General features: G+C 39.5%; 1 protein-coding gene across 4 annotated transcripts in view; it reads left to right on the plus strand.

The window, feature by feature from the left end:
• The first annotated feature begins 592 nt into the window (after nt 1-592).
• The window catches only part of TNFRSF19 (TNF receptor superfamily member 19), an 89,167-nt gene continuing 69,680 nt past the window's right edge, over nt 593-20,079 (plus strand). The window contains exon 1 of one of the 4 annotated variants that reach the window (XM_072611728.1): nt 593-781. In XM_072611728.1, the coding sequence (XP_072467829.1) occupies nt 593-781 (189 nt within the window). Of the gene's footprint in view, nt 828-879; nt 1,136-11,741; nt 12,038-20,079 lie in introns of those variants that run through there. The other 3 variants (XM_072611731.1, XM_072611729.1, XM_072611730.1) reach the window with 3 other exon arrangements.

Consider the following 20,079-nt stretch of genomic DNA (forward strand, 5'->3'; position numbering starts at 1 on the left):
TTCTAGCCAAGGGTCACCCAGCGAGTTGGTGGCAGATCTGAGAACAGAATTCAAGAGACTGTTGTCTGCTGATTTAATTACTTGTTCAGACAGCCCCGTTTTAATTTTGAATGCCATTCTCTAATGGATAATGGGTTTCTTCCATTTTGACTTTTGAGAAGAGGATAATTTGCTTGAATTCTTAGAGAACTCTTTCTCATTCACTTGGGGTGGCACCGTTGCCATTCACCCAGCCCATCTGGCGATTTGGAGGCATTTTTCATAATTGCTTGGCAGCTATGTTAAATTGTTCTGAATGTCGGATACCCTTGTCTTTGTGGGAACGGTGATTTTTGTCAAAGATAAGCTTTTAAATGCTCTTATTTGGCACTTATCGGGGATCTTATCACACATAAAAGCCCTAGCTGTATTCTCTCTCCCTTCTCCCTAGGAAGCAGATAACAGGAACTTTGAAATGAGCCCTGTGCTGGTCACAATGGACTAACCTGATTAGAAATCTTGCAAACTCTTGTTCCTCTCTCGCTTGCTCGCTGTATTCCCCCACAGGCTGAATTATAGCTCTCCTACCAGTCCCACAGCGTTGAATGATGTCATGGGATCTGCAGTTCGCCTAGATGAAAGGGATAAAGCACAACCCGCTGGCACTAGGAAAAACTCCCAACACACAATCCACAACACAGCTTGGGAACTGAAAAAGCTACAGATCCAGCCACTCAACTCGGGGGAGCCAGGAAGGAATCCTCCGCATTCTCCCGGCCCAGAAACGAGGGAAGAAGCCAAAGTGAGCAACTCTTAACAAAGCCATTTAAGGACCAGAAGGCGGGGAGGTAACTACCTGCTGAAAAGGGAATTTTCTTTTTAACATATATTTAAAAAGAAAAAAAGCCCAAACAACTTAGCACTGCCTTTGATGTAATGGCATCTGATCACTGATCAGATTACAGGCATTTGGTCTCCGTGCTCGTCTGCCTTTGATCTGCACGGTTAATTTTATTTTCCTGGATTTGGAGTTTCGTCCGGGCTTGTGCTGACACACATTTTTGGGGGAGGAAGAAGCATTTGGTACAGAAGTGGTGCCAGTGTGAAACTAAATTACTGAAAGGGCGGAGACTGGAGAGATTTCAGCACGTTGCAGGTACTGCATTTTATATCTTGTTGCAGGCTTTTTATTAGTAGTATTTATTATTATTATTATTATGGAGAGAGAGAGAGAGAGAGAGAGAGAGAGAGAGAGAGAGAGAGAGAGAGAGAGAGAGAGAGAGAGAGAGAGAGAGAGAGAGAGAGAGAGAGAGAGAGAGAATGTGTGTGTTAGGAGCAAATAAGTTTAACCCACTCGAACCAGAATGTGCCTGTCGAACGCAACGCCACCCTTCTAACTAACAGTGTCAGAGGAAATGTAATAGTGGATTTGTGCAGCAAGCATTGTTTGTAGTGGGATGTTTGCACAATTTGCTGTGAAAAATTTACTTGCAAGCAAGCAGAAGAGACAAGTTCTGCCAGCCAAAGTAAATGGCTGTGACAACTTGAGCATGCAGCAGAAGCAGTAGAATACCTCACACAATGAGTAGATGTTTTAAATAAATACATAAATGTAGGTTAAATTTGTAGATTTAAAGATTTTTGTTCGTTTTAGCTTTTTTGTTTATAAATCTCAAGATCTGATTTTTTTTTAATGCATAGAAAGTTTACCTAAAACAAATGACTTCCCTCTTGTATAAAAGAGCAAATCCTATCTCTTCCATAAACTATTTTGCTCAAGGGTGCTTTTGTATACACACATATACACACATCATATGTAATATATAAGTGAATATTTATGCATATATACATATAAACACTACAACTCTATGTTCTCCTGTATTTGCTGAGAATCTTTGAAAAAAATTTATTCAGGTTTTTGATATGTAAAACTAAATATCATTTTTTTTCTTTTTAAGTGAAGCCTGGTTGCCCTAAACTTCATTGGAAGCCCTGTGCAGATATTATGTACCCTTTTGAAAGATCAAGGCCCATTCAAAAGAAGATTTAAAAAATGTTTTATACTAATTACCAAATTAGCATTCAAATGCAGTGATAGCTGCTGCCAGTTAAAATTTGCCAGTTGTTTATGAAAATTAACTGAATGTCAACACTTAGGATTTCACATAAAATATAAGTTTGAGTTTCACTCAAGCTCAGTTAAGGTACACTGTGGCAGATCTAATCCATGCAAATGAACTGAATTTGAAAAGGAAAAGTTAATTATTAGCAAAATAAGACAGTCTTAAACACCTTATCAGTTGACTAAGTACCAAAATATGTGAAATCTTTTCATTTTGAACATAACCACAAAAAAGCAGTATGAAATAATGGAGAGATCGGGGTTTTTCACACTGATTCATTAAAAAACATCTCCCCCATCCCAGTCCTTGTTTTATTTGAGCAGAATATTCAGTTAACAAAACAATACTCTATTTTGTGTTGGCTAAAATAAAAAAACAACCCAAGATAATGCTGAATGGTGATGGGGCCAGTTACGATTTACCCTGACATTCTGATGAAATAAGTATGGCCTAATGAGGCCTGATTTCATCTATCATTAATTTCTCCAAACCAATTAATTTGCATTCCTTTGTAAAGCAGCTGTCTGATATTAGGAGGAGGGCAATTAGCACTGTAGGTTTGATTTTCCTACTTCGATAGTTGTCAGTGGAGGTTATTTAAGACCATGCCAAGCTGACTGTGATTTAAAGGGCTGTCAGTAAGAATTTAATCTTCCAGTCTTAACTGTTGCTTTTACTGGTGCCAGGAAAGGTTTTTAAATTTAAATCCTAACAATGCAACAAATTATGAGCATGTCCTCCTAGAGCATCACGTTGTATTTTTACATAGTGCATTTAATATACTTCAGACTACACTAGGATGCAAAGCAAATTCAAAGAAAGGGCTATGAAGTAACAATTGAGAAAGAAGGCTGAAGACATATTTTGCCCTGGCCCCCAGAATTGTCTCGGTCATTTTTTCCCTTTTAATTCATTTTCACATAGTGATTTATCCTGTTGTTAATCTCATTATAACAAACTTGAGCTGTCTACGCAGAACAAAATGAAAAAAAAAATAGTTGGCAAATATGTGGTTAATTCAGACCAGAGGGCCAGAGCAAGCAATTCAGGTCTCCCCTTCCCCAATCCATTTTACCTGAATTAATTAAATTAAATAAATAACTGCTGACTTTGTATAGACACAGCCTTAGGCTGAGAAATTAAGCAAGTCACAATGTTTAAAAAAGAACAATTGGCTAGAACTTTAATTATAGGTTTCCATGTCAATGAGCTAGCAATTCTCAGTTACAAAAGTATACCATGATTAATAACCACTCAAAGATTCCCCTGACTGTGTGTTGTGGTGGTGGCAGTGGTGAATGTACCAGAGAGCACATACCCCCATAGTGAGCAGCTTAACTGTCTAACAACTGTTATAACAAGTGTATTGTGTAGACTACTGGAGAACAATGTTAGTCTTTGAGATATAAAGATAGTAGCTTCCCCTGGCATGCATTTTCTGCTACTGAGACAGCTATGTCAAACACTTTTGTCTATCAACACAGTAACTCCAAATTGCTTCTCAACTGTCCCTTTTTTGCATCTCTACCACATGAATTGGTTTCTACATTCCTACCAGGGAGTATCAGATACACCAAGTTAGTAGGATTAGCAAGGCAAGTAAAAGTATGCCTTCTAAAAATATTATCATTATGGTGATTTAGCACCACATTTAAAATAGCTTTTGTGAATTTTCTAAATGCCGCTAATGGGAAATAGTATTTAGTCAACTTTCTGTTTTAAGGAGAATTTGGAGTTTTTGTACATATTTCCAGTGAGCTCCCCAAACACTCTAGTACTAGCTTAAAGTTTTGGTGGCATATGCTAAAACTCCCATTGATATTACCGTGAGACAACTGTGGACTAACCTCATTATTTGTTCCATATATGGAAGCACTTTTAATTTTTTAAAATCACTTTCCACATTACTGAGAATGCTTTTCACTAGCCTTTCCTACTTTTTTCTTCCTTGAAAATGAAATGCCTAAGCAGAAAAAACAAATATTCCAGATAAGGAATGTATTAAGGTACTTGCCAGTGCCAGTTAATGCAATGTGGGTAATTTGCTTACTAACTCTAATTTATAAGACCTATACACAACATTTTCTTGGTAAAACAGTCATCATCCACAACTGGTATTTGATTATTACTAAGGATCACATAGAGTTCAAGAAAAATTCCAGATTGACAATAATTTCTATTTTTACTAAAGGTACTAATAAGTGGCAACAAGCTTATTTTCAAAAATTAGCCTAGTTCACATCTTCTCTTTTAATGATCTCTTAAAATACTTTTGGGTATTATATTTGAATAACAGATAATTATGGGTACCATAATTCTGCCAGTTATCACCCAATTCAGAGACAGAGTGGTACAGGGAACAGAGAGTTGGCCTCAAGGATGCAGGAAGCCCAGGGTCCAAGTTCTTGTGCATGTACAAACCTCCTCCTTGACAACCTCTCAGCGCCTCCTGGCATCTCTATATTTGAAGAACAGATATAGGACACAAGTGAGGTCTAACAAACATCACCAAAGTTAGAGTTTAAACGTCTATCTACTTGCCCTTTTTTCAGGGCAGAAGAATACCTTGGTCAGGCCGCTCTGTTGACCTGATTCATTCCCCATGAGTAGGGAAAGAGAGGTCTCCCAAGAGGAGATGAAGATACTACAGGTATCCACAAGGATATAAAAACACATAGTTCACACCTGGGGCATTCTGATGGAGGAAGGGAAAGAAGTGATTTTGAAAGAATTCATTCAATCCAAAGTGAAACATAGAGAAACAGGTTTTATCAGAGTTGAAAGGAAGGTAGAACTTCCAGAGAGGACAATTTCTATTCACATTCGTAGCACAGACTTCTGTTGCTACCTCATACTCCTTCCTCTAAATAGACAGGGATTAGAAAAAGAGAAGCAAGAGGGGAAAAGAATGAGAAAAAGGGAGGAAGCACAGGAAGTTTTTCTAACCTCTGAACTAAAGATGACTCCAGTCTATCTTTTTCTAACTTCTAACTCCTCTGCGGCAGAAAAAGTAGAACCAACTGCGTTTGAAACTCCTTTTTCCATATAAAAGGTACATGAACTTACTATACAGGAATGCTTGGGGCAAAGATTTTTTTTTTTAAAGAGCGTAGCTTCTCAGCAGCTACGTAGTACAGTGGATAGAATATCAGGCATGAAGTCAGGAAGATTCATTTTCCTGAGTTCGAATCTGGCCTTAGACACTTACTGTGTGACCCTGGACAAGTCACTTAACTCTGTTTGCCTCAGTTTCCTCTTCTGTAAAAATGAGCTGTACAAGAAAATGACAAACTACTCTAGTATCTTTGCCACAAAAACCCCCAACGGGGACATGAAAGGTTGGATACAACTGAAATGACTGAACAACAACAAAAGGTTCTTAGCAATATGCTCTAAATTATGACACATTTATTTGCATCATTTTAGCAGACACCATATATGTAAAGTATGATGTCAAAACAGCTTCCCTATCCCATATGTTTGTGTACCTACACATGCATGTTTACATATGCATACATGTGCTTGCACACACATGTGTATGTGTCTACCTGGCCAGATAATGCATTGGTTACAGTCACAGTATTTCTCCAATCTGCCTTTCCAGGCTTATTATATATTATTCCCTCTCATGCACTCTATATTCTAGCCAAACTGTCCTAGTACTTAGTCCCTGACAACATTCCATCTCCAGATTCTGTGCATGGGCTGTGCCCCCATGGAACATTCTCCCTCATTTTTGCCTCCTTGAAGCACTATCCACCTCCTCTAGAAAACCTTTCCTATTTTCCCTATTCACTAGGCTCCTCCCTCATTACTGTGTGTCTATTTTGCATTTATTTATAAGAGGATGTATTGTTTCCTTTAGAATGTAAGCTACTTTAGGGTAGATATTGTTTCATTTTTACCTTTGTATCCCTAGCACTTAGCAAAACGAAAATTTGCATATGTTACTTTTCATGCCCAACACTGTGCTAAGTGCTCTACACTTATTAACTCATTTGGTCCTCACGACTGTGCCATTAGGTGCTGTTATCATGCACATTTTATAGTTGAGGAAACTGAGGCAAACAGGGTTATGTGACTTGTCCAGGGTTAGACTGCTGGTAAATGTCTTAGGCCAAAGTTAAACATCTTCCTGAGTCCAGACTCGGGGCTCTATTCACTGTGGCACAATGCATTCAATAGTTTGTTGAATGAATGAATGAATGGATTAGGTAAATCATCTGTATAATATATACATATGTATGTGTGTATACATATATAAAACAATATTTAAATATGAACCATCCATAGATATAACATGTAAGATAATTTGGTAGAGAAGTATTGCCACAAATAACATGGCATTTCAAGATTATATAAGGCTAATCATCTGTATGTAACACAAAAATGCCCTTTTCTTTGAGCATATTTTACTGTTAAAAGATGAGTTCTAAATAATGTAGAAATTTTAACTTCATGCTATCAATTACCTTACATTTAATTATGTAATAAATGTTGGGACAGCTGGGTAGTGCAGTGGGCAGAGTGCTGGGCCTGGAGTCAGGAAGACATGTTCCTGAGTTGAAATCTGACCTCAGATACTTACTAGCAGTGTGACCCTGGGCAAGTCACTTAACCCTGTTTGCCTCCATTTCCTCATCTGTAAAAATGAGCTGAAGAAGAAAATGGCAAAGGAATCTTTGCCAAGGAAACCTCAGATGGGGTGACAAAGAGTCAGACTCTCCTGAAATGACTAAACAGATATGTGTTGACTCAACATCTATTTCTAGGTGCCTGGTATTGTCCTTGATGGTATTATATATGAGGCATGATCTGCCTTCAAAGAGCTTCCAGTCTTCTAGGGAAAGACAAAATGAGCACATTTGAAACAATTAGAGATGAATTGCTAAGCTGTGTTTATAATTATAAGTACAATTGGAATTCAGATCAATGGGATCTGAAAAATCAGAGAGGAGTCTTGGAGGAGGCAGGACCAAGATTTATTTCAAGCTGGGAAAAGTATGAACCAAAAGGCACAGATGTAAAAATGATCATGGTCTGTTTATGGTTTGGAACAGGGAAGATACCCAGCTGAATGGGGCAAAGCATGTGACTATAGACGAGGTCAGGTTTCCCTATCCTAAACATTCCCTTAACATTTTTACCTTATTCAGTTACCATCCAGCATTTCTTCTCTCTTCCACTGCAAGGTTCTTGAAAAGTTTATCTATACTCAGTGTCTATTTCCTCACTCCCCATTCTCTCCTCGCCCCATTTCCATATGGCTTCTGCACCCACAACTAACAAAACTCCCCCTTTATCATCAAATCCAATGACATTCTCTCTGTCCTCACCAGATTCTTCTTCCATGACTTCTCTACAGCATTTTTTAAATTCTTGATGATTCTCTCTTTCTGGATACTCTCTTCTGTTTTTCTTTCTCCTCCTAATTCTCTGGCCCTCTCCTGTCTCCTTTGCTGCCTCTTCCTCCTCAAGTTGAGTGTTCCCCAAAGTTCTGTCCTTATTTTTTCTTTCCATTGGCAATTTCATTTGCCATGGTGTCAGCTGTCAACCTCTATGCAGAAGATCCCCAAATTTTATCTGCCTGAGTTTCCCATCGGCACTTCCAGTTGCCTACTTTTTCTACCTTGATTCTATCACCAACACACCTCACTTGCTCTGTGTCCAAAATCCAACCTTATTATTTTCTCCTTAAAAGTGGTACCTCCTTCTGACTTCATCAGTGGCATTACCATTAATCCATCCAATCTCTCATGTTTACAACCTTGGGGCTATCTTTGACTCATACTTCTCCTATTCATTTATTTTTAATCCAACCTGAGCTATATCCCTTGCATTTGTCCCTTCTTCTCCATTCCCAATGCTACCACACTTAGTACTGATCCTCATTACCTCTCACCTGTAATCCTGCAATCACCTTCTCCCAGGCAGGCTTGCCTTCACTTGTTTCCCATCAGCTAGATGGTGCAGTGGGTAGAGATCTGAGGCTGGAGTCAGAAGAATCTGACTGCAAATACTGACCTCCGATACTTATTAAATGACATGATTCTGAGCAAGTCACTTTCTCTCTGTATGCCTGAGTTTCCTCAGCTGTAAAATGGGGATAGTAACAGCACCTTCCTCTCAGGGTTGTTGTGATATGATAATATTTTAAAGCTCTTTGCACGATGCCTGGCAGAGATTAGGCACTTAATAAATTCTTATTTCCTTCTTTAATCTGTCCTTCACAATTTATGCCAGGCAAACATTCTCTATGCATATATTTGACTATATAACTACTCAGACCAAAATGGAGAGTGAATATGGCAGAAAGGACAGAGTCAGAAAACCTAGCCTCTAGGTCAGGCTTGGCCAGTTATAACTTTCCACAAGTTACCTGTCCACCCTGAACCCCAACTTTCTCTTCTGCAAACTGGAGGTAATAATGTCTCCCCTCTTTTACAAGATTGTTGTCAGGATTAAATGAGGTCATGAGAAATGACGAAGCAGACCTGGGCCATAGTGGCAAGTTTGATGAAAATGGCTGCCAGCTTTGCCCCCTTCACCTTCTAGGTTCTTGGTGCTCTCTTTGGGCTTCTTCAAGTCTGTGGATACTATGATTGGCTCAGGAGTTGAGGGACCTAGAGATGATGGGAACTAGAAAAGTGAATAAAGACTTAGTGTTCAATCCAACCTCAAAGATTTTTTTTTTTTTGGAAAGATACTGATCATATTGGGGCATTGTACTGTGAGGCACAGAAAAGTTGAATGGAATTTATTTAATTTAGCTAAGAGTGTAGGTTCACAATGAAGATCTTCATAGCTACCTGAGGGGCTTTTATGTGTACAGACTGGGTGCAGCTATAAGTCTGACTAACAAAGGGGATGGAAATGTCTTAACTAGACCAAAGGCATATTGGCCCTGGCTGTAACATTTTACAAAGGAAAGGGAAATGCTTGGCAACGGTAAAAGCAGCAATGTAAGGAGGTGGTGAATGCAGAAGCAATGGAAAAGTGAGTTCTTGGACAAAATCATTTATTATAGGAACACAAGTTGGCAGCAGTGGAGTAATAAGGGAGTTGTTTTTTTTTTTTTTTAAATTAAACAGAGGAGTTTCTGGTTCACAACAGGAGCTAGAAATGAACTGGAACAAGGAAGAAAGATCATCCAGGCAAGAATCAGAAAAGGGGCTGGAACAAGGAGACACACAGACACAAAGCAGAACATATTTAGATAATGTCCTTAACTGATACTGAGTGATGTAGACTGTGATGGTCTGGGAGGGTTCTCTCTGTGTCTTGGGGCTGGGGGTGGGGGAATTCGGAGTGGGGAGAGAGTAACTATAGGATGTCACCATAAGCCTACAGCCATGATGTGCGTCCCTTGAGAAGGTGGAACTCACTAACAGGGTTCTCTTTCTTAACTGTTTATGGACTCTGTACAAGTCCTTTCTGTTTTCATGATTGAATTAATAAATGTGTTCTGCATTCAATTCCTTGTTAGTATGGAGTTTGAAAGGGAAATAAGAAGACCTAGAGAGCTAGAAATTAGCCAAATTCAGATATTCTCTGAGCCCCAAGAGGTAAAAGCAAACTGATTATACTTATTGAAAAATCTCCAAGGTTGAACTCAGGTCCTCCACAATAGGAAACTATGGGAACATATTCAAAATTGCTTAGTAAGCTATTAACATAGGCGAGACAGTATGGTACAATGAAAAGAGCAGTGACTCTGGAGACAGAAGATATGGGTTCAAATCTCCCTTTTGATATTTGGTATCAGTGTTGCATTGGAAAAAATGCTTAACTTTCCTTAGCCCAGTTTCCTCACATTGTAAAATGAAGGGGTTGGACTAGTTGGCCTTTGAATGGTCTCTCTATATCATAAGATCATGGATCTAGGGCAGAAATGGATCTCATAAGCCATATAATTATGAAAGTCTCTCCTGAATTCTCACCATTTCCATGTATGATAGTAGGAGGTCATCTTTAGTCAACCAGCCAGTGACTCAACAAATGTTTATCCAGTCAGTCAACATTTATTAAGTGCCTACTATGCATCAGACACTGAAAAACATAAGAATACAAAGAAAGGCAAAAGACAGTTCATGTCCTCAAGAAACTCATATTCTAATAAGGGAGACAACATTCAAACAACTATATACAAACAAGCCCTTTAGACTAGAATAAATTGTAAATAATCTAGAGAGGGAAAGCAGTAGAATCAAGGAGGCCTGGAAAAGACCCACTGTGCCACCCCTCCTTCATGGCACACACATCTGCCTATGGCGCTGCATGCAGGGGCTTTCCTCAACCAAGGACGTTTAAATGCAATAATTGGGCCTTTGCTACTAGAATAGGACCAACAGAGTAGTGAGATCTGAAGCCTGGCGAGGAAAAATTTGAGGGTTTTTTTTTTTTTCAGAAGTAACCTAGACCTTGGGAAAAGGGCTGTTTTAACTATACTTAGCTATTTGTGTTTGTGTCTTATCCCCAGATTATGAGCTTCATGAAGACAGGGATTATTCCTTACTTTCTTATTTCCCCCAGTGTCCAGTAGTTCTCTGCACACAGTACACATTTAATACATTTAATTAAATGGGGAAAATGTCAAGAGGAGAAGAGAAGCCTTCTGCCTGGAGACAGTTAGGTGGCAGAAATAGGGAGCACCTTGGTCTGCAGTCAGCAGGACCTGAATTCAAATCCACCCTCAGACTCTTCCTAGTTATATGACCGAGGGCAAGTCACTTAACCTCTGTTTGCCTCAGTTTCCTCGACTACAAAAGGAGGTTCATGATGTTCACCTAGTTCCCAGGGTTATCGTGAGGATCAAATGAGATGTCTGTAAAGAACTTGGCACAGTGCCGGGCACCTAATAGGTGTTTAATAAATGCTTGCTCTCTTCCCTTCCCTCACCCATTGCAACCTTTCTCCCCCCAAGAAGCTCATGTCACATTGTTATTACCTCCTGCCTTTGGTTGCCTACTCCAGTGCCTCTCCCTTTCTAGGAGGTGTTGTGTTCATCCTTTGTTCTTTCGAAGAAGACCCTACCATCAGAGAAATAATGACATGACTTGCACTTGACTTTGTTCTGAGTGAGGGAGGGCTGTGCAGGTCACCAGCCTCACTTCTCCTCCAGAGCCATCTGAATCCAGTGACCAGATATTCATCAGGATGACTGGAGATGACCCAGGATGAGGCAGTTGGGGTTAAGTGACTTGCCCAAGGTCACACAGCTAGTGAGTATCAAGTGTCTGAGGTGAGATTTGAACTCAGGTCCTCCTGACTCCTGCTCTATCCACTGCACCACCTAGCTGCCCCCGTTCTGGGAGGAAGGTTATTGTTGAACCCTCCTTAGACCCTGATGAAAGAGGGCATGAGGTTCAAGGGTCCCTCAGTGTTGCCACGGTGGTGAGCCGCTGCTCGCTCCCCCCACCCCACCATAGCGATCAGTGAGGATGGAGCAAGGTAGGATATCAGCGCAGGTGCGGAACCTAGCTAGGGGGAGTGGGGAGCAGAGTGGCGATGGCGCCCCTACAGTGAATGCTGGGTGTCTGGAGAGGCGAGGCTGGTTGGCTCTGAAGAAGAAGAGGGCTGGGCCTGCAGAGCAGAGGAGGAGTAAGCAGGAGAGTACAGGAGAGGAGGGCGGGGCTGCTCAGAGTGAGCCTGCCTGGAGGAACTGGGGAGGCGGAGGCGGTGGCAGTGGCGGCTGCGGTTGCCCGGGCTACGGGAGGGCGCTGTGCGGAGGCTAAATCCTGGAGCAGCAGCTGCCAGGGCCAAGCCCCCAGGACCAGTGTTCCCTTCCATCGCCGAGCCCCGCTGCCCTCTAGCCCAGAGCAGCTCAACCTGGCGCCGAACTGCATGGGGCTTGACCCTGGCGGGCCTCGGAGGGAAGTAGGGAGTCAGGCTAGGAGGAGTGCGCTCCAGGAGGGGCCTCGGAGGGACTGGAGAAGGTGAGCTGCCCCGGGATGGGCGCCTCGCTTAGGCTGCTGCCCAGCCCTGCTCTGCGCTGTGCTATGCTCGCCTTCGGGCGACTCTCCTGTGCAGGGGCTGGAGGAGAGGGGCTGCCTTGTCTGTGAGGGGCGGGCGCTGACCGACGATCGCCTGGGGTAGGAGCGCATCCTGTGCTGCAGAAGGTGTGAGTGTGGCTGGCTTTGGACACACAGAGCGCGAGTTGAATGACTGGGCGCTTTGGGAAGGGAGGAGGGCGGAGGGATCACTGAGTCTTTCAGAAAACGGGGGAAACTGAGGGATTCTAACTTCGGCAGGACAAGTAAGGACCTCCGAGCCAGAGACAAGTGGGAAAACTATTTTTTCTCTTCCGTGAGGCAAGGTTACTTCGACTTTAATAGCATGGACTTGTCCCAAGGACTTTGTTGAATGCTCCAAGATTGGGGTAAGAGGCAGAGAAAAATTGAGAGCCTAGTCTGTCTCCAAACGCGTGGTCCCTGTTGTGTGAGTGGTCACCTCGGAAATAACCCCAAATAACTGCACGCGAGAGCTGCCAGGGTGCTTGTTCCTATGGGCATCCAGGATTGAGGATTGCTTAGCTGATTACTGATTTTAGCAGCTGGAAACTGCCTCTCATATTAACAAGTTTAGTCTCTCCAATTACAGAAAAGAATTGTAGCCGCGGAGAGAGGTAGAAGAGGCTTTCAAAAGCCTCATAAATGGGACGTAAACGTATGCTATCCTTTCTATTGAAGGTTGACATTTACGAAGGACTTTAATGTAAAAAAAAATGATGTTGTGGAGCAAGCTTAACAGATTTGTGGTTGCCCTTTCTCCTTTTTAAAAGGGGAAACAAGGTTTGATTCTCACAACCTGAAAGTCCTTTTACATTTGCCGCTGATGTTCTATGGAGATAAGTATAACATGGAGTTAATTATGACCTTCGTAATGAAGGTTTGGATGAGTTGAAATGAGTGGACTGCCTTGATTATGGGGCACTTTTTATCTTGTCTGTATTTAGCATGTAAGAAATCTTTAATGGGATCACCTTTATTTTTGCATGAACAAAAACATCAATCTTGTAAACAAAACCCCAGACAGAATTCAGTTTTTGTTAACTGCAGTAGAACTGGGTAAGTTCACACATCTCCAGACAGCGACAAGGCACAGAGTAAACAGGCATTTTAGTAAATGTATATTGACTAGCTGAGATGAATTCTTTTTCTTCTAAGTCTTACTTGATTAAGATTCCACTATGTTGACAGCAACTGTTGGTGTTAAACAGGATATGCGTAAACTGAAGAAGTTACTTGAATGTAGTTATTTCATAATCAGATACTTTTTGCAAGAGGCAGATTATTTTGCATTAGGGAAGTATTTCTTCAGCATCTTTTATTTTGTGTAGGTAATTATATACCTTGGGCATTTTTGCTGCTACCTTATTTCTGTGTGCTTCTCAAGTAGGCGAGGTTTCACATGTCACTAACAAGTTTACAGGTAGAATTTAGATTTGGCAATTGAAAGTAACTGAATGTCAGTACCAAAAGCTACCACCCTTCTTCAAACTGTTCATCAGTAGCTTGGTGCAAAGAACTGTTTTAAAAAATAAAATGAATGTATAAGTGGGGGGTATAGATCGGAAAATAATGAGCATGTTATGAGACAGAAGAGGAAAATATTTGGTTGCTTAATGTCGTAGTTCATTGTTGAACTAATTCCAGAAAGCATGTGTGGTATGACTTTAATCAGTTATCATTAATGCAGAATATGAGAACATTACATGGCCATTCTTGGCATTCTATGCACCTATTTATACTATTAAGAAAAAACATTTTCAGTGACCCAAATTCCATTTTAATGTGAAATTTGTATTCTTTTTAAAGTATTTTTTCTTTAGCCTTGAAGGGTAATGTGACATTATTACTACGTTTGCAGCAGTGGTTTGTTTCTTATAGCTATTTACTTTATCCTTTAATGAAAATATCTTGTTCACTATTTTGTTTCCATAGAGTATATAACTTGAGTTTATATTGCTTTCTTTCCAATACTAAGTGCCAGCTGATTTATTGTTTGTATGTTTCTGGACAACCATAGAAGTAATTTATTCCATTAATTAAAGGGCTATAAAGTAAGTTTCATAGAAATTTAGAATTAGTGTTACATATGAATCTGAATTTTAGAACATGAAAATTTGTCTTTGCTTTTTTTAACTTGGTAAGGTCCCTTATACAAGAAATTTGCATTAGGACCATGGCTTTCAATTGTCTAGAGTTACATATCTATGAGGCTTTAAAAAGAAAGAGGTACGTATAGCCAGATCACTTCAGATGATTATGATCTGTAGTGTACATAGACTACATAGAATTTGTAATTGACATATACTGCTCATACTAGATGAATGTTACTTATCTCAATTATAATTCTACTTCATGAACTTAGAGCTTACTGAGGAAAGTTATCATCAAAAGCAAAAAGTTCCATTCTTATTCATGAATAGTCAGAGGCGGATTTAGAGTTAAAATAGAATTGGAAAAAAAAAAAAAACTTTAAAATAATTTTTTGGCAAAGTTGCAGGGTACAAAATAAACCCACACAAATCTTCTGCATTCCTATATATTAGCAACAAAGTTCAACAGCAAGAGATAGAAAGAGAAATCCCATTTAAAGTTAGGGTAGACAGTATAAAATACTTAGGAGTCTACCTGCCAAAACAAACCCAGGGACTATATGAACACAATTACAAGACACTTTTTGCACAAATAAAGTCAGATTTAAGTAAGTGGAAAAACATTAGTTGCTCATGGGTAGGCCGTGCTAATATAATAAAAATGACAATTCTACCCAAATTAATATACTTATTTAGTGCCATACCAATTAAACTATCAATTACTTTCTAGAGCTGGATAAAATAATATCAAAATTCATTTGGAAAAACAAAAGGTCCAGAATATCAAAGGGACTAATGAAAAGAAATGCTTGGGAAGGTGGCCTAGCGCTACCAGACCTTAAACTGTACTATAAAGCAGCAATTATCAAAACCACTTGGTATTGGCTAAGAAACAGAGAGGTAGACAAGTGGAATAGACTTGGCACTCAAGATGCAGTAGGCAAGGAATATAGCAACCTTCTGTTTGATAAACCCAAGGACCCCAGCTTCTGGGATAAGAACCCATTGTTTGACAAAAATTGCTGGGAAAACTGGATAACAGTGTGGCGGAAATTAGGCATAGACCCATACCTGACACCATACACAAGAATAAAGTCCAAATGGGTACATGATTTAGGTATAAAGATTGATACCCTAGAATTGGATTCCTTGTTTTCATATTTGTTTGAAGGAGTGAACCTATACTCCTCATTATCTAATAACAAACAGCCTTTTTAATGTTTGAAAATACCTGGTGACTTCTAAATATTTAAAGGAAAACATTCAAAATTGTATCAAAAAGTTCATTTTTTTGTTTTCATTTAATACATTTTAAATAAGTATGACTACTTAGAATAAGTATACATACCAAGTCAATGACTTGATTGCCTTTTAATTCCACAAGACAACTGTAGAATCATAAACTTAGAGCTGGAAGGAATTTTAGAAGTCATCTGGTCCAAATCCTTTTTATAGGTGGGGAAACTGAGGGTCAGAAAATGGAAGTGAAATGCCTCCAGTTGTTATTCATTTGTGTCTAACTGTTTGGGACCCCATTTGGATTTTTCTTGGCAAAGATATTGGAGTGGTTTACCATTTCCTTCTCCACTTCATTTTACAGATGAGGAAACTGAAGCGGATAGGGTTAAGTGACTTGCCCAGGGTCCCCTAGCCAGTAATTGTCTGAGGCCAGATTTGAACTCAGAAAGATGAGTCTTCCTGACTCCAGGTTGGGCACTCTATCCAGGTTGGGCACTCTATCCACTGCACCACCCAACTGTCCCAAGGTCACATAGGCAGTGACAGACAAGAGAGGAAGCCAGGTTTTGATTCCAAATCCAGCATTTTTCCCACAGCATCAGACTGCATTATAAAACCAACTGCAAAAAGTTTGCCCAATGGCAATTTATTATTAAATAGTTAGAGACTTAAAAATAGACTTCAGGGCTGAAGACAAAAATCAAAAACAGGCAGTTTGTGCAAAGTATTTTTTTTCCATGACAGTTCATTCACAGCCTGTTTTCTTTTGGGAGATGCTGACAATAAAATTTAGGATAATTGAATGGAATCATATTGTGTTCTGTGAGTCTTGAAAGGTATGCCTGTGGGTCTATGTAGACTGTTTAAAAATTTTTTTCTACCTGAGATAAAAATGCCCCAGCACATACATGAAACTAAGTGGCAGGAACACTCATCAGCCTGAGTGAGTGTTAAGGGGCTCCTCAATCAGCTTGTCTAGGTCTTAAAGGAATGGTGAGTATTTAGCCTGGAGAAATGAACACTGCAGTGGGTTATGAAAGAAGGTATTGTGATCTCCTCAGGATATATTGTAAAAGAATAGTTTAGACAGCTATTTTTGGAGGATGGAGGAGCACAATTTCCTCCAAAAGAAGGGAAATGTGGTCTTTTAAAGCCCCTTTCACATTCAGATTGATGTTTGTTCCAAATTTAGGATGCATAGGTCCACAAGGCAGGTTCATAAATTCTTATGATATTTTAGTGACCATATCATCATTGGGCAACAACTTTGAAAACACCAGTATGTCCTATAATATAAAAATGGTATCTACCTATTGACCCGTGAAACTCATTCATTATCTGGGGATAGGGTAATAGGGAGGAGAGTCTAAACTTGAAAAACCTTGTACTGATTTGATTTTTTTCTCCAAATTGGCATGATTTTTGGTGTTTGACATTAGGTCTTAACATTTTTGAACTTAGGGTGTTTGAAGATATTGCATTTGGCAGCGGAAAATTTTAAAGCTTGTAGAAAATATTTCATGATTGCAAAAAGGAAAATCATATCCATCTCTAGGCCAACATCAATATGTGTAATACAGCACACCTCTATAAGAGTTCCTAGGCTGCACATGGATTTGCCAGTTACACAATGCCACAAGGAGATTTTATAGCTGAAGAGAGTGAAATTGAAAGCTAAACTATGAGAGTATAGATTATAGGAGATGCTGGTGGTTGTAATCCCTCCTGAAGATAGGAATACCCTATATTTATGATCCATTTTGCATCACTTGATGGTCAAGACTGACATTTGTTTTTAATCCATTTATGATTACAGTCTAGGTATTAAAATACTAAAGACTGCATTTATAGCACTGGCTTTACCTCAACCCTGGTTTTTATAAATTGTGAGCATGCCAGTTTACATTAAAGTTGATTTTTAAAAAGTATTTCAGGTTATTGCATATTGGAAAAAATGTAAGGGATGAATATGGCTTCATTATATAAAGTTAATATATGATTATTACATGAAAATGGTTACCTCTAACATGGGCTGCATCTAGTGGCTAATAAATCAAGTTGTTTTTATAGAAAGGATGGAAAATAAAGCAAAGTAAATGACTTGTTCTGAAAATTATCTAGGCTATTCGAAATACTCTTTTAAGATTCACATTTTGGGTCCTTGGCAAGATTATACATACAGTTCATTCTTGGAAATATGAAATCAAAGGAATATGAGTGAAAGAGTATTGTCAAAATAAAAAACTTAAATGTTAAGCATCAAGACCCTTGCTGTCTTTTGAATGGTTCAGCTCTTCATACATGAGTTAGGGATCAGACAATAAACATGTATGACATCTCTTTATGATATCTTGGGTGGCTACCATGGAGTTACAGGTATTTGTATATTTAGATAAGGGATTTAGAGGTGTACTTTGTAAAAAATGTCTTGGACTTTTCTCATTTGGAAGCTGTGGAAATGGGAAATAGATTCAATATCAACCCCACTTATCAAGATGGGCAGTGTAGATGACTTATTTAATAGGTAGCTAGGTGGCACAGTGCAGAGAACACTTCCTGGATGCAGGAAGACCTGTGTTCAAATCCTACTTCAGAGGCACACCAACTTTATTTGTTGTTGATAAGTTGTTTCAGCTGTGTCCAACTCTTCCTGACTCCATTTAATGTTTTCTTGGCAAAGATACTGGAGGAATTTACCATTTCCTATTCTACCTCATTTTACAGATGAAGAAACTGAGGCAAGCAGAGTTCATTGACTTGCACTAGGTCACACAGCTAGTAAGTGTCAGAGGCCAGATTTGAATTCAGGAAAATGAGTCTTCCTGACTCCAGATCTATCCACTGTGCCATCTAGCTTGCCCTTTGATCCTGGGTAAATGACTCCAAGAGTGGAGATAGGTCACAGGTTCCCCAACCCTGAGTCTTAAACCCTTTGTCCACCTCAGTTTCCTTATTTGTAAATGGAGATAATAATAGCAACTACCTCCCAAAGTTATTGTGAGGATTGAATAAGATAATACATGTAAAGTACCATGTAAATGATGGTTATTATGATTATTTTCTGGCTTATGTAAATCAGGTCCTCTAGTTATTCTCAGAGGGCCTCTTGTTGATGTGGTTGCTTAGTACAATAGCAGACAAGTACAAGCAGTAGCATCAAAGCATTGTCAAAAGGGTCTGCTTCAGGAAGGAAAAGGTTTTTCCAATGACCAACAGTATCCACCTCTGTCTCTGTTCCTCAGGCATAAAGAAATAATAAAAGTACAGGGTTTTAGGGACTGGGGCATGTGTGACACCTACTAAGTCATTGGCACTTCCAATCTCCCCTGGGCATACTCCTTGGATGCAACTGACTTGTTAAAATTAGTCTACCCCCTCTCATGATACTGGTTCCACACAAAAGTAATTATTGTTGTTTAGTTGTTTCCGTCTTGTTTTACTCTTTGTGACCCTTTTGGGGGATTTTTTTGCCTAGGATGCTGGAGTGGTTTGTCATTTTCTTCTCCAGTCCATTTTACAGATGAGGAAATTGAGGTAGACCCCAGGGGTAAGTGACTTGCTCAGGGTCACACAGCTAATGTCTGAGGCAGGATTTGTACTCATGAAGATGAGTTCTTCCTGATTCCAAACCCGGTGCTCTATCCACTGCTCTACCCACCGCAAAGGCTATCCTCTCCCCCCCCAAAAAGAGTCTAAACTGATGCTGGGGGTATCATACAGGTAGAATATGTAGTAGCAGGGTACACCCACACCACTGTGCTTCTAACCAGTTGCCCAATTCCACATAATCACAATCATTCATGAGCCTGGCATTCTTTGTAACTTCACGTTTGATGTCATCAACTGAACATTGAACAATACAGAAAGTTATTTTTTAAAAGTCTTTGAGAAAGAGATGTCTAGCAGCTAAATGACATTTCAATAATTGAATTCATTTTTAACTTTCAATATTATTACTTAAAATGCTTGATTTTTTTGCCCAGTTTCCCCCCTGTTTTAAATGCCGAAGAAATTCATACTGCATTTCATTTTATTCCAGGAAATTCAAGTTCATACTCCCAACACTTCATCATAGCTGAATCGCTTGCAAAAATGTCCCTTGATTTTAGACTATCTTACGAAAAGTTAAATTATTCCTAATATGTTCATGCATTTGTTAAAATAAACCTATCTCATCCAAGAAAAGGTAGTATAGAAAATCCAATCCAGTCCCTTCATCTTACATATGAGGAAACCGAGGAACAAAGGAACTTCTACAAAAAAGTAGAGTGACTCATCCAAGATCCCATAGTTAAGTGGCAGAGCCCACTTGACCCCATGTCCTTTCACCAAAATTCATTCTTAGAGTCTTAGGTGAGCGCATCACCTTTGAGATTCTATTTTATTTCCTATACCTTTGGGAATAGAAATTTACTGGTTGCCTGCCAGATGGTGCTAATAATAATAATACCCTACATTAGCAGAGCCCTTTACAATTTTCAGAATACTTTTACATGCCTTATCTCTGTTGATCCTCACTACAAACTAGTGCATTAGGGATGATAAGTAGGGCTGTCTCCTTTCTCTTTAAAAGAGAGGAAACTGAGGTATAAAGATGCTATTACCCAGGATAACACAGCTAGTGAGGGGTACAGCTAG

The sequence above is a fragment of the Notamacropus eugenii genome, chromosome 5 (genome assembly GCF_028372415.1).
Source record: "Notamacropus eugenii isolate mMacEug1 chromosome 5, mMacEug1.pri_v2, whole genome shotgun sequence".
Taxonomy (NCBI): domain Eukaryota; kingdom Metazoa; phylum Chordata; class Mammalia; order Diprotodontia; family Macropodidae; genus Notamacropus; species Notamacropus eugenii.